Genomic DNA, 13,802 nt, shown 5'->3' with positions numbered 1-13,802 from the left:
TTAGTTTCTCCACCGTGCTGTCATTTCACGCTCGCCAACACAGAGCTAAATGGAGCGATTTGCTGAGCGAACACAGCAGAGTCCTTCCTGTCGGCCGACTTGCTGCAGGTGTGGAGAGGAATTAGCCTCTGGAATTTATTTTCTAATTAAGGATTATCAACAGCCCAGCGCCTGCTGAGTGCCCCGGACTGGTTTGGGCAATCAGGAAAGCCTGTCTCCACTTTATTCACTCTGGAAATATCTCAGTGTCACGCTCGCACATTCTCTCTGGGATAAATGGAGAAGTGTAGTTTACATTGTGCAGCTCAGGCACTAGTGAACTCACAATATGCTGTGTGTCGGTGGCTCAGAGTCTCACCTGGGACTAAAGTTGCTTTGATGCATTCAAGAATGCAGTGTGCCAATTATGATTCTCAGAGGTTTTAACGGGAAAAAAGTGAAGTACTACTGACTTGAGCTGCTGTGTTTATTCAAGATCTTTTGATTTGTTTTTAACCTTTGTATCCTCTATCCACAAATGTGTTTTTAATACAGGGTTAAATAAAGAGGCACGGGTTCACAGTGAGGATGGAGAGCTGGAGCTGCCAAAATTACACAAACAAACAAAGAAATCAATAAATAATTTGATAATATTCAGTATAAATGAAACCAAATGTATATTTATTCGACCCTTTAACGCCGAGCGTATCCCAGATGACATGTTTGCAAGAGCGAACTATGCATTTCTGTAATTACGCATCGGCTTGTGCTATTGGAAAAATTCCAACGGCTTCTGAAAGCTGAGAAGTTATCGCGGTAATTTCACTCGTGCCGTTTCAGGAAGTCTTAGTCACCAGAGAGGAAAGAGTTGGAAAAACGACATAGTTTCCATTTTTTGGAACAACAAATGTTGTTTTAAATATGTTTTATACTGTTGAAATTTCAAATTTAACACACAATCTGGTGAATAAAACCTTATTTAAATTGTAAATAACCACCAGATATTGAAAGTTATTCAGGGAAAAATGGGCAAAAGCACTTAGTTACAGGGCATTTTCTGGCCCTTTTATAGTTAAAATAACAATAATAATAATAATAATAATAATAATAATTGTAGCACTTATCAACCAAAAAGGTTTTGACAGTTTGTTATTGAATGTTAGTTCTGAGTGAGTTCACTTACGAGGAACACTTTTCATTTCCACAACAAGTAACAACAACAACAATTCATCTAACTGGACGATAGAAAACCCTTGAATTACAAAGGGAATCCTTAACAGCTGGAGTGGTGTGTGAATGTGACGGTTGGCTGTTGAGTAAACTGGCTCTGCCTGATTGAAGCTGCGCTAAATGGTCCTCCTGTGATGTGAAGTGCTCACACGGCGCCGGCGGAGGCGACCAAAGAAGTGCAATCCGGCTTCAAATGGACATCATCCGATCCCGGGAGAGTCCTAAAGTTTGAAATGAATGAGACTTAAATGGCCAAGAGTCTCCAGGAGCCCATGTCCAGCAAGTGTTATCACCCAACTGGAGGAGGTGCTTTGTGACGAATGGAAGAATCCTCCCTGCTCTCGGGCCATATCTAACAATCAACTCCATGTTGTGAGGGGACAGTGATTTCAGATGCAGCTAATCGTACCAGCATGCAGGGAGAACAGCCGGCACGCCAAAACTAATTACTACCTCCCTGCAGCAAGTGCTGTATGCGGCTACACAGAAACGAGCCTCCGCCTGGGAGACTGTGGATTTGCATTGCTTTTCTGAGGTGATTGTGAGGAGATGAGGGCAAATGCTCTGACCTTTTACATCACACTAAACATCCGAGTCGACATAAAGGAGCCATTCACAGCTGAAACAGAATTCAGTTTCATTGTTAAGATGCTACTGAGTCAAATATAATGAAAAGCCCCCACAGACACAGAAAGAGGAATGTTTCCAGACTTTAGTCTAATTCCCACGGTTGACCAGAGTTTGTATTTGTCTCCCACTTAGAGACTTAAGTTATGAAACGAAACGTCACATTTTTTTTTTTATATATATTATTAAAACATTTCTCTGTACAATTAACGAGCGAACATAAATATGTGACAGATGGGAACTGTAACAGCTATCACCTCATTTATATTCCTTTGTACCCAACTGTGTGGAAACGTCTCAGTCGTTCAAGGATGAACACAGTTTGACGCAGTTGTGAGCAAACAATCGGGAGCGTTTCCAGAGAATGAGCTGAAAGTCACAAGATCTATAAACACAAATGTGCTATATTGTCTATTACTGCCTCCACTACAAAAGGAGCAGCTGCAGGCACATCTGACTGCTGAGTGGAGGCCTGGCACACGTCCATGTCCAGCACACTCACTCACATACACACATATCCCATTACATAACCCTAATCTGTCAGAGAGCACCCTCTGCCCTCCACTGGGGTTTCCTCCTCTCAGCTCATCTCTTTTTTTACTGCAGCTGTTTCTCCTCCACAGCTCCTCATTTACACTCTTCTCCTCCTCCTCCACTTTTCATCAGGTCTGCTCGGTTTTTTTTTTTCCCCCCTCATGTCTTCAGACCTGCAGCGTCACAGATGAACCGAGTGCTCATGAAACCATTTCAAACCCCAATCCCGGTGTAATATTCTAAAGAGGAAAAAACGCAGTCGTATACAGTCCTACTTTAGCTATAGGTCACTGATCCATTTGATATATTTAGTATGCAATGCTGCTTATTCATTTATCCTCAAGGCAGAGCAGGAATAAATAAAACCAGGCCCACCACTTAAGGATTATCCCATGAAACATAAAGTTGGCAGCAGGCGACAGCATGGTGGGTATAAGATATTACCGGCACTGGGCTACTGGCCTCACTCAATGTTACATAACCACAGCATGTTGTTGTCTTATGCTACGTTACCACTCATGGACATTCATATCAGGAAATGTGCGTGTAAATCATGACACTGGCGACAAAGCTGGTTCCTCTGCAGTCGTGTGGTTTACAGAACCTGGTTTGTACTGTGTGTGTAAAGTTATTTTGTAGCTTTATGTCGCCTCTATGACAGAAAACGTTGTTGACTATGTTCAGCAGCTGTTTTCTGATCCACACGTACTAATAGATCTTGTATGGGTCAGTTTTTGTAGCAGGGATTGGAAGAAAGCTGGATTATTGTGCAATGACTCGACCATTAAAAAGCTTGATGTAGTCCACCTACCTGTACGTGATATGTTTGTGCTGCCACCTCTGTCCTGTGAGCGCGTACCGCCGTTTCCTGACGCTGAATCTGGACGCACCCCCTACCTGGTCCGGAACGCCACATCTGGGCTTCTTCATCCACCTACAGGAGGTCAACAAGCAGCACGTTTTTCATCATACAGGCTTATAACACGAATTATTTGATTAACAGTCCTAATCCAGTTACATTCAATGATGTCTTTTTTTTTTTTTAATCCCAAATATCAAAGCAATATCTGAATTGTTGGCTAACAAGTGATAGTCCGAGTAGATTAGCAGTTTTCAGGACCAAACACAAAAGCAAGTATATCGGGATAGAAACCTGATCGGAATAAAAATATCAGTTTGAAGATTCTGATCCGATACAGCCCATACGGCAACAAACCGAATGAGAGGGCTAGTCTATGTTGGATCAGTGTTCCTATAAACGATCCGATCGTGACTTCCTCGTCTGTCTCATCCACGTAAGCGTGACGTGTTTCCACTTTGTTACTCCTGTACTTCCATTAAGTAAACAGACGCAGAGGAGGAAGAAAACGATGGGACGAGCAGACACATGCAACGCTGTCGTCGGAATTCAGAATGTATGTTTGCACATGTAAACACAGCGACAGATTCATTCATACAGTATATGGAAAAGCCACCTCACCTTATTGTGTTATCACTACGTCAACAAAGAGAAGCACAGGGGGGAATAGAGAGAAAACAAACAGGTGTACAGTTATCATCACATTCACTCGGTTTCAGCTCGGTGGTTGAACAGATGTTCGTGTGCGTTCACGCCGCGCCACCGTGTTACAGTCCAGTGGCCGATTTGAACTCTCTGGCACTTTTAGCACTGTTGGTATTTCAGTGTTGCGGGGGACAAAATGTCACTGAACAGGAAACAAGATATATGGGTGAGCTACCGGGGGTTAAAACAGCTTTTCTTTTCCAGTCAAGGTGAAAACACAAGTTAAACCTCCGTCGTATGAGAATCGGAATCAGTGGCAGTTCTGGTGGTTTAACCCTCCACTGTGTCCTCTTTACTGATGGAGCTGGGCCTTCATTTTAACAGTCAAGACCACTTTTTGAATCTTAATAACAAAAACTAATAAATGTGAACCACAGATTTTTTTTTTAAACCACAGCTTCTCAGTTCACTGCACGTTTCATCTGCACACTGCTGTTCGCTCCTCTTGTGAAGAAGCCGCCTGTGCCTGAGTGAATTCAAATCTCATCTTGCAGAAAATGAGGCATAAACAGCGACACCATCATCAGTAACTGTGGAGCCACTCTCGGCCTCTCTTCCGCTAATGCACCGATGTTTCGGAGCGTCCACACCACACCGCGTGGTCATTTTAAATTTAACCCCCTGACATCTGTTGTGTTTTTTTTGTAGAAATCCATTACCGTCACACAAAATTCACACCGTGACATGTTTTGCGGGTATTTTTAAAGCAGCGTGACTCACTCTATAGTGCTGATGTCCAGGCTTCCTGTGACATTGAGGCCATAGCGGCGCTGCATGGCAGCGATAGCGGACTGCATGACTCGGGAAGAACGCAGCACTGACATTCTGGGGTCGGCAGCGGGGAGGTAGCCATACCTCTGGAGCCATGCCTGCGAGAGGACAAACGACAAGAACAGGAACAGGTGAGTGATAGGACACGTTAAAGGAACAAGTGAACACATCCCATGTAACAGAAAACAATTCGCTTGCCATAGCATGGAGCCCAGTGGAATCTAAACCTTTACCTATTTTATTCTAATTTGTGTCAGAGAGATCATGCTCTCAATCAGTGTTTCCCAAACCTTTTTTTTGTCTCTGGACCGACTTTTTAAAGCAAACAAGCTACTATAATACAATTCACAGTAGGGCTGAAACAATTACTTGATTAATCAATAATTATCGATTGCTCAATGAATTGGTTTGAATATTTTTTCATGATTAAAACACTGATTTCTGATTGCTTTAGCTTCTTAAATGTGATTAACTTTTAATTAATAAAGAAATGAAGAAAATGCTCACATTTAAGAAGCTTAAACCATAGGAAATCTTGTTTTAATCAGGAAAAAAAGCTTCAAACCGATTATCGATTATCAAAATAGTTGTCGATTCATTTAGTAATTGATTAATAGTTTCCGCTCTAATGTTGATCTCCAGGTTTGACAAACACTGATCAATATTTTTTAACGTTTTCTGACATATTTTACGGACTGACTCAATTAATCGAGAAAATAATCAAAAGATTAATCGATTATGAAAATAATCGTTAGTTGCAGCTCTAATTCACAGTATAAATGGGTGCATACTTTATTCCCAAAAAGGGAACACTTAATATTATTTCAATGAATCACTACTTTATTTTATACATGTTATTTTAAACATGCAGACAAAATAAATCTCATCTGAGTCCTAAAAAACCCCTGAGCTTTGGCTTTTGATGCACAGAGCAGTGTATGTTGTGTTGTATTTGCTGATCATTTGTTCTAATGATTGAAGCGAGAGCGTTTCATATCGACCCACACTGTGAGTCACCAGCATGGTCAATGGGTGAAATGAATGGCGACAATGGGCGTCTGCAATAACTCCTCACACCTCACCGCTCTGTGATCAAGCCTCACAACGACGATAAAACACCGCAGAGTCGCCTCTACACACGCGATTTAACAAACAAGACATGACATGTTAATAAGAACAGAACTTTGCATTCACACGCAGACAAGGTAGGTGTTAAGAAACGCATGTCGGCTTCATTGAAACCTGAAAGGAAAGCAAATTGAACAAAGATATTTTAAGTGTAGACACTTTTTTTGCACCATGGCACTTATCCACACCTGGTCCAGTGGAGCAATAGTGTGCGTTTGCAGGTAGCCAGATGTGAAGTTGTAGTTTTGTATTTGTGCAAGAGAAGCACTTTAAAGAGAAGATACAGTCAGCTAAATCTGCTGGAATAGACGAAAATAAAAAATCTACTGCCTGTCCTGTGCAACACCATTTAAATGCCATCAAGATACAACTTCATGCGAGCGAGAGAGAGGAAGAGTAACAAGATCTAAAGACAATTTTTACCCAGGGACATTTGTGTTAGGAAAAAGGGCATGAGCAGAAAGTGAGAATGTCATCTGTTATCATTTCATTTGGCTTGTCTGGGGAAAGGGCTTTAGTGTAATAGAGCTTTCAGAGTCTCTATAAAATTCTGCCAGGGGAAATCACAGCTCAGGGCTTAGGACAAGGAAGGAGAGAAGAGGATCAGCCAGACTTTTCCATACAAAGCGACCATGTTGCATCCATTCAGTCTTTATGATATGAACGCATTTAGCAACAAAAGACCCAGCTGTTAAAAAGAAAACACCCCACACAACAGGAGCTAAACTGTGTTGTTTCAAAATGCAGAGAAACAACACACACAAAAAAAACCCGCTTGTCTACAATCTCAAGAGTCAATGAACTGTCGGGATGCTGTTATTCTTCATTCAGCAACGCTGTGCCGAGATATCTGAGGTGCTATTCTTACACACACTGTTGTCAAGCCGCGTCGGTCATGATGGAGGCCTGCTGCTCGAGATAGCACACACACTGAGACTGAAATTCACTGAAACAGCGAGGGAAGCATGGCGAAAACGCAATCAAAGGCAAACCATTACCCAGGAGCTCTGGAACAAATGCGAGTGTGCAGCTTTTGTTACAGTGGCTGAGCATCATGTCGAGCCCCGAGCTGCAACAATCAAGCTCTGGTGGAAACCTGCTATTTAAAGGAGGTCTGGTGCAACGGAACAGTGGCAAACCTTTGTGAGCTCTAGTTATGAGATATGAAACTCAGTCGGGGGTCGGTTTTCACACACGGACGTGCTTACTTAACTTTAGCTTTGTGTTGTAGTTGATGTTATTGATATTATTCTGCCTCAGTTTTAGAAATGATGAAACATTATTTGTATATCGGGTCCTTCACCTGAAAAAGAAAAAAGGAAATCTTAACACAGAGATTGGTATGGAGTTGATCAGCACTGCGTGTACTCGTGAAGATTTATCCGCCTTATTCCTGGAGATATTATGAAGGGTGAAACTTTGGGAGAAGAAGTGGAACCAACAGTAAACTGGTTGTTTCCTGTGGCAAAACACGGCGGCCGCGACGGCAGCTGCGCGGCGCCGGGCACGCGTTGTCCCTGCAGTGAATCTGAAAAATCGCAAAGACCCAGGCTTGGTGATGTGGGACACATCTGCCTTGACTCTTGGGTCTTTCTTTAAATAAATAAATGGCGTCGAACCTCCTTCAGCAGAACAACAACTGATCTCATTGTTGTGTAAATACTGATGCGCCTCGGAGCTTTTCAGATTGTTCGCAGCTTCATTTAATTATTTTACATCTATTATTATTATTATTATTCAGGTAATCCACATGACAGTGTTCTAATGTGATATTTACACACAGTAAAAGCAGTCGAGCAACATTTTCACATTTATTTCTTCGTGTTGTATAAACACAGGGTTCAATTTAACACAAACCTTGCAACCTCTATCTTGTCCTTATCTAAGTTGGTGTTAAATTTACACTTTTAGTGTTACTTTCGCACGGTAAATGTAGAAGAAGGCAGTCAATGATCCCATCATCATTTTTGAGGTGTAAAAGGTGACGTTCCCACATTCGGCGTCCAATTACCGTGCTGGAAGTCGTGCTAATAATTCAGGTAAGCCATAAGAATAATGTGGATAATAATCAGGGAAAGAACTCAGTAATGGAAATCCTAAAAACAAAAAGATACTGTATAAACTAAAGTGTACTTTGCAGTGTTTTCCAATAGTTTGATAATGAAAAGAGAGTTTTAATGTTTTACAGCACTGATTCTTGTGTCTCTCTCTCTCTATCAACCAAAACTACTCTCTGCATTAGTAGCACTGGGAGAAATAATGAGAATAATCAGTATAATCAGTGGAACTGTCAAAATATCGCTTTCAGTTTTTAAATGGTGTTGCAGGCAACCGGACCTCATCATACACTGTGTTTCCATCATGGTACGGTTTGGTTTGGTACAGGTCATTATGGTCTGGGTCAGGCTTGTGTTTTGACAGAGAACAGTTCTTTACATCAAACGCGACACAACAGACAACAATGGAGGACATCCAGCTGCTCTTTTTTAGGCTGTAAGCAAAAAAGCTTTTTCACGGCACAGTTCCAGCAAGACTTGCCTCAACCGAGCAAGTCTTGCTCATTTTTTTTTTTGCTTTTCCTTTAGGGATAGTACCTGGCACTTTTTAAGTACCTGCTCTGGCGAGGTTTCATGACATGGACATGGACAGACCGACGAGAGTCATGAGCGCGACGTCCAACACAGGAATCAAACCGAACAACGCCGAACTGTAGATCAATGAAAAAGACTTAAAAGTCTTGAAAACGTGCGTTAATCTCAACACTTAGCAAGGAAATGTCCAAAACCTCAACATTTAACGGAGGAGTCTGGTGTATTTAGTGACAGCACTGCCAAAAGCATATAAAACAACATCACGGCAGTTTCATGCAGCCGTGCTATGATGACTCCGCCCACGTTGAGGTGCTACAGTAATGCAAAACGATACCAAACTGAGCCGAGTCGAGTCCTGGAACTGTATAGTGGCAAAGTGCCATTTGTATGGGAATAGACAGCAGATGTTGAAGGGAAAGAAAACAGGAAAGTCTGTCGTCAGTCAGCTGACCTTTACCATACCATTTTAAGGGAAAGGGTGCCAAAAATGGAACATTAGGGGTTGGTTATTTTGGTACTAATCACTGCAAACGGTGATTTTCAAGGGAACAGTGATGACTGGTACGTGCTAACAGTATGCCCTCACCCTCGTTCTTTATAATGTTGTAACTCAAATGCAATAATGACATTATTCCTCTGTTTTCAACTACAAAAACAAGAAAGGACGACCTGAAAAAGTGACACAGATAAGATACACCATGTGTCTGAATGTTGGTGTGTGCAGCCTCCCGAGGAAGTGGTGCATTTGTTTTGCTGTTGAGTTCAAATATCGACAGTTACGGCCCAAACTTTTAACTCTTGGCAAGAAAGCAGGCAACAGTTTTGCCACAAAATGTCAGAACATTGTGTCCTGTATTTTCCTTCGAGAAGCGCTGGGAAAGACTGCTGCAGGTGTCGGCACGATAACTCCACAGGAGACGGTTCAACTTGTGAATTACAGTAAGACAGTGCACAGCTCGACGTGTCCACAGGCAATTTTAACAGAAAATGAATCATTAATGAACGTAGTGTTTACTCAGATTTAGAACATGAATAATTAATGAACGCCGTATTTACTTGGATTTAGAAAATTAATAATGAATAAACACGGTGTTTACTTGGATTTCATTAGAGGTATTTTTGGGGAGATGATCAACATCTGCTTCCACAACCAACAAACGCTACCTCAGAGCTCACCATGAAATATCAGCATGACGCACACATTAACCATAAATAAAACCGTCACTGCATATACTGTGTATATATATATTCAAGGATAAAAGCCAAACGTCTACAAACTTCGCATTACAGACGTGTTCTGTCTCTCGTGTCTGTGAAGCTGGTTCAGAGAAGATTCTGCAGCAATCACAACTATGATGACAAATTAACTGCATTTGACCGTGTGTTCCAACACTTGTCTTTTCAAGTCCACAGTCCCTGCTGCTGCAGTTTGACAATGGAGGAACACAGTGAGGAACCCCAGCAGTTTAACTGAACAGTCGCTGGCACAGTTACAAACACTGCAGTAATGACTGATCATGCCCAACTTTTATCATGTATCCTCACATCTACTGTACCTTTTCCCTCCTTCGGTGGCTTGTGTATATGTATATATATATATATATATATATATATATATATAAAAATATACGTATATATATACATATATATATACATATATATATATATACACACATATATATATATATACTGTATATATATATATATAAAAAAATATATATATATATATATAGATAGATATACATATACATATATACACATATATATATATATATATAGATATATATATACACATATATATATATATATATATATATATATATATATATATATATATATATATATATACACATATATATATACACATATGTATTATTTTTTCTCTGCAAGTTGCTGTGGATTTCTCACTGCCTCCTTGTTCCTATTTGCACTCTCTCCTCGTTTCACACTCAGTGAGTGGGGGATAACATTAGGATGTGTGTCAGGTTTTCACGCTGTGAATAGACCACTGAGCAAAAAAATTTGCAGGGGTGAGATTTCCATTCAGCTGCTCAGGTAGCAAAGCAGTCCTCCATTGGTAGAAGTCATTCATTTAAGTAAAACACAGCTGCTGTGCAGGTCGTCTAAGAGAGCGTGGATACCTGACCCGTGCCCATGGGGGGACAAAAATCCAGAGACGTCTCAGGTCAGGTAAATTCAAGTTCTTCTAGTGAAACAAACGGCGTTTTTTTCTTTTAAATTGCTATTGAACATACGGTGTTAACATTTAATAATAGATGTATAACACGTAAAAATAAGTAGGAACTGATTCACTGAGCTAGTGTTTCCATTTAGAACCAAGACATAGTATTTACGACAGCACACTAAACGCAACACACAGTGGATATTATCATTTTCCTCCACAAATGCACAGAATAAACCTCGACTTGTTATCAGCAGTTACAGTGACTGAATTTTTCATAAAAGTGCAAGAGTAAATCCGACATTTCCCTAGAGCTGAAACTAAATGTTAGCATTAGGTTTTGCCATGTCTTATCCAAGATGCAACTTTAACCACAAGCTAAAATAAAAGTGTCTTCACCGCGTTAATAACTTATGTTATAAATTCTCTCCAGACCTGGTTTTATTAAAAGGTACAGCGTGAAAGATGTTGCAACGTTTATTGGTGGAAACTCAAAAGATGTTTAGGTAAAAAACATGGTGGTACAACATGACAGCGTCTGTACAGGAGACCTGATCCTGATACACATAATATACAAGCCTGATTCTGGAGTAACGAAAACATGACTTTGACAGAATTAAGTGTAATTGTTCTTTTTCCAATTTCTGCAAAAAAGGAAAACAATGTCACCTCGATTTTGCACACTGCACCTTTTGTCCCGAGTGATCTCTTAACATGCAGATAGTACCAAGTCCAGGTCTGAGCACACCTAAAGAATACCTGAATACGTCCTAAGATCCCTGATCCAGGACAGATTAACCCTCATTTGCACGTGTAGAGCTTTAATTCACTCAGTTTCACTCTGTGCACATCTGTATCTGCATAGTCAGACATGATGTCAGTGTGTATTTGAATACAAGTGACGCCCGATACCATGTCATGTAGTGACATGAGACGCGTCCAGGACACATTTTTAATGTCATGTGGGAATAGCTGTGCTCACCACTACTAAGTGCTTCTTAAACTACTCACATCCACCCATCGGCCCATGTGCCAAACAGTAAGTAGAGAACACAAAGTGGTCTTGAAATTTCAGCTGCCTTACAGCTCCGTCCCCTTTTCTATCAATGTCATAAATCCCAGCTTTTTAATCTCGCCGTCACCATATTGAGTGTGGGAAAGCAGCGCAGACGAACCTAAATCTCTGCAACACTGCAAAGATTAAAAGTTCCTATGACAAACATTCACTCTCCCACTCTGGTAATAACTTCCCCTTTGAAGTTTTCAGGACTTCGGTTTGACCTTCTGATTCAAACAAATTGATAAAACGTAAAACAACAAATAGATCCACACCCAATTGCAGGCGGAGAGGTGCACTACCTTTAAAAATAAACTTTAATTCCCATCACTGCACTGCTTTCTACCGCCATTATTTTCATCCTAATGTGTGCTCTCCACTTTCCTGTCCTGTAATCATCTCTGTCCTCAAATCACATGTCCCTCCCCAATGTCTCCTCTCTGTCACTGGGAGCCTTTTCATTGCAACCACGTTTGGCTCTGCCCTGGTGAATTCCCCGCCGCTATTTGGGCCGAAAAATACAGGAATACAGTTAAGACGTGGCATTGCATCTTGAGCTTAACAGATGTACTAATGCTGCCTTGTCCCAGCAACAGTGTATCCATTTTTAACCCAAGCTTTTTAAAATAAGGGACAGGGTTTTGTGGGAAAGTATAATGAACACTGAATATAAACCAAATACAGGTGTGGGGAGACATTCAGTTGAGCTCAAGAGATGAGATTTTGACACTATTTTTGAGAAGAATTGTGACAAAAATACAGTCTATGACTTGAAAAACATTACAAAGTATGAGTATGCATGAGTAAGACATGAACAATACTTAAGTGCTGCAAAAAGTTTTGCCTCAAACTCAAACTGACTGGCTCCTCTCCTGACTTACAGTATAACTGTGCATCAATTACAGCAGGGGCGGACACATTTTCACCAGAGAGCCACAACTGACGTAGATGAAGGGAAAGAGAATAAAAAAGTTCTAAAGAGAAAAAAAAATATCTTCAAACGCAACATGCATCGCATTTACATTTTAAAGTCAAGAATTAAGTGTAATGTGAAAGAAAGAGAAAGATGAGCTCCATATGGGAACAACATCCATAGATCTGAGATCAAAACAGAGACGAATAAAACAAAGATCTCCATTAAACGGTGATATACGCACTGGTGGACAGGAAAATGGGAAACCTCACTATTGCTTCACACAGTGTGCAGGATTAAACCTTTTTGTGGACAGAATCTGACCCGGGGACCATATGTTTTCCATGTTTGAACTACAGTTACTGAAATATTGTGGAGTCATCTTCAATTGTAATTTCAAGTTCTTATGTAGGATGTGGATTCTATTCTATTGGTGGTTGGCAAACCAGTTTACAGCCACATTACCGGCACCTGGACTGGAGTCTGGGTCAATAGATAAGGCAAGATAAAATTGTTTTAAATAAATCTGGCAAGGCAGGTTTTTACCAGACTACAAATGTGAACAAAAGACCATACTCTTGAGTAAAGACAGGAAATTAACTCCACATGTGACTGACATTGTCCCCAGAGGTGGTTGAAGCATACAAAGGATATTGATTTGAGTTACATTATATAAAGAGAATAACCTACTTGCCCACAGTGTTCTGTGGAGCTACAACTGATGCTGCTATTTTGTCATACCTTCATGTGGGGACAACATTTTTGTTTAATATTTTACAATAATAATGTTACATATTGATGCTACGGTGTACTGGTAAACCTGCCATCCTGCGTATTGTCTCTCTACAATAAATAGAATGTTGATATTGATCCTGAAAGTGATCCTGAACCTTGTTCGTGCAGAGATACACAGGAACACGTCATACTGGGACTTCCCGATTGTGCCAGATAATGCACCTAAAGACAATTCAGTGGTTTGACTCATATGTTTATGGCAGAGTGTTTCGTAGAAATCAATGACCATTTATCCAATGCACACACTTGTGGGATTCCGCAAGGATCGATTTTAGGGCTACTTTTTTTTATTTTATTGCAGAGTCATGGTTTACTACTGCTCTGCTGAGGACACACAACTTCATCGGATTGTGCTCCTGATGTCGTAGGGGCTGTAGATGATCTCTATAATGTATGTAAGATGTCAGAACTTCTATGAAAAGTTCAACTAG

General features: G+C 40.6%; 1 protein-coding gene across 2 annotated transcripts in view; it reads right to left on the bottom strand.

The window, feature by feature from the left end:
* Window positions 1-13,802, bottom strand: part of LOC122775300 (matrix metalloproteinase-16-like) — a 61,925-nt gene that overhangs the window by 35,607 nt on the left and 12,516 nt on the right. The window contains exons 2-4 of one of the 2 annotated variants that reach the window (XM_044035157.1): window positions 4,655-4,803; window positions 3,851-3,865; window positions 3,182-3,304 (exon numbers count right to left, since the gene is read on the bottom strand). In XM_044035157.1, the coding sequence (XP_043891092.1) occupies window positions 3,182-3,304; window positions 3,851-3,865; window positions 4,655-4,803 (287 nt within the window). The remainder of the gene's footprint in view (window positions 1-3,181; window positions 3,305-3,850; window positions 3,866-4,654; window positions 4,804-13,802) is intronic. The other variant, XM_044035166.1, reaches the window with a different exon arrangement.

The sequence above is a fragment of the Solea senegalensis genome, linkage group LG1 (genome assembly GCF_019176455.1).
Source record: "Solea senegalensis isolate Sse05_10M linkage group LG1, IFAPA_SoseM_1, whole genome shotgun sequence".
Classification (NCBI taxonomy): domain Eukaryota; kingdom Metazoa; phylum Chordata; class Actinopteri; order Pleuronectiformes; family Soleidae; genus Solea; species Solea senegalensis.
The sequence above is the reverse complement of the archived record's forward strand: the minus strand, read 5'-3'. Positions and strand labels throughout refer to the sequence as shown.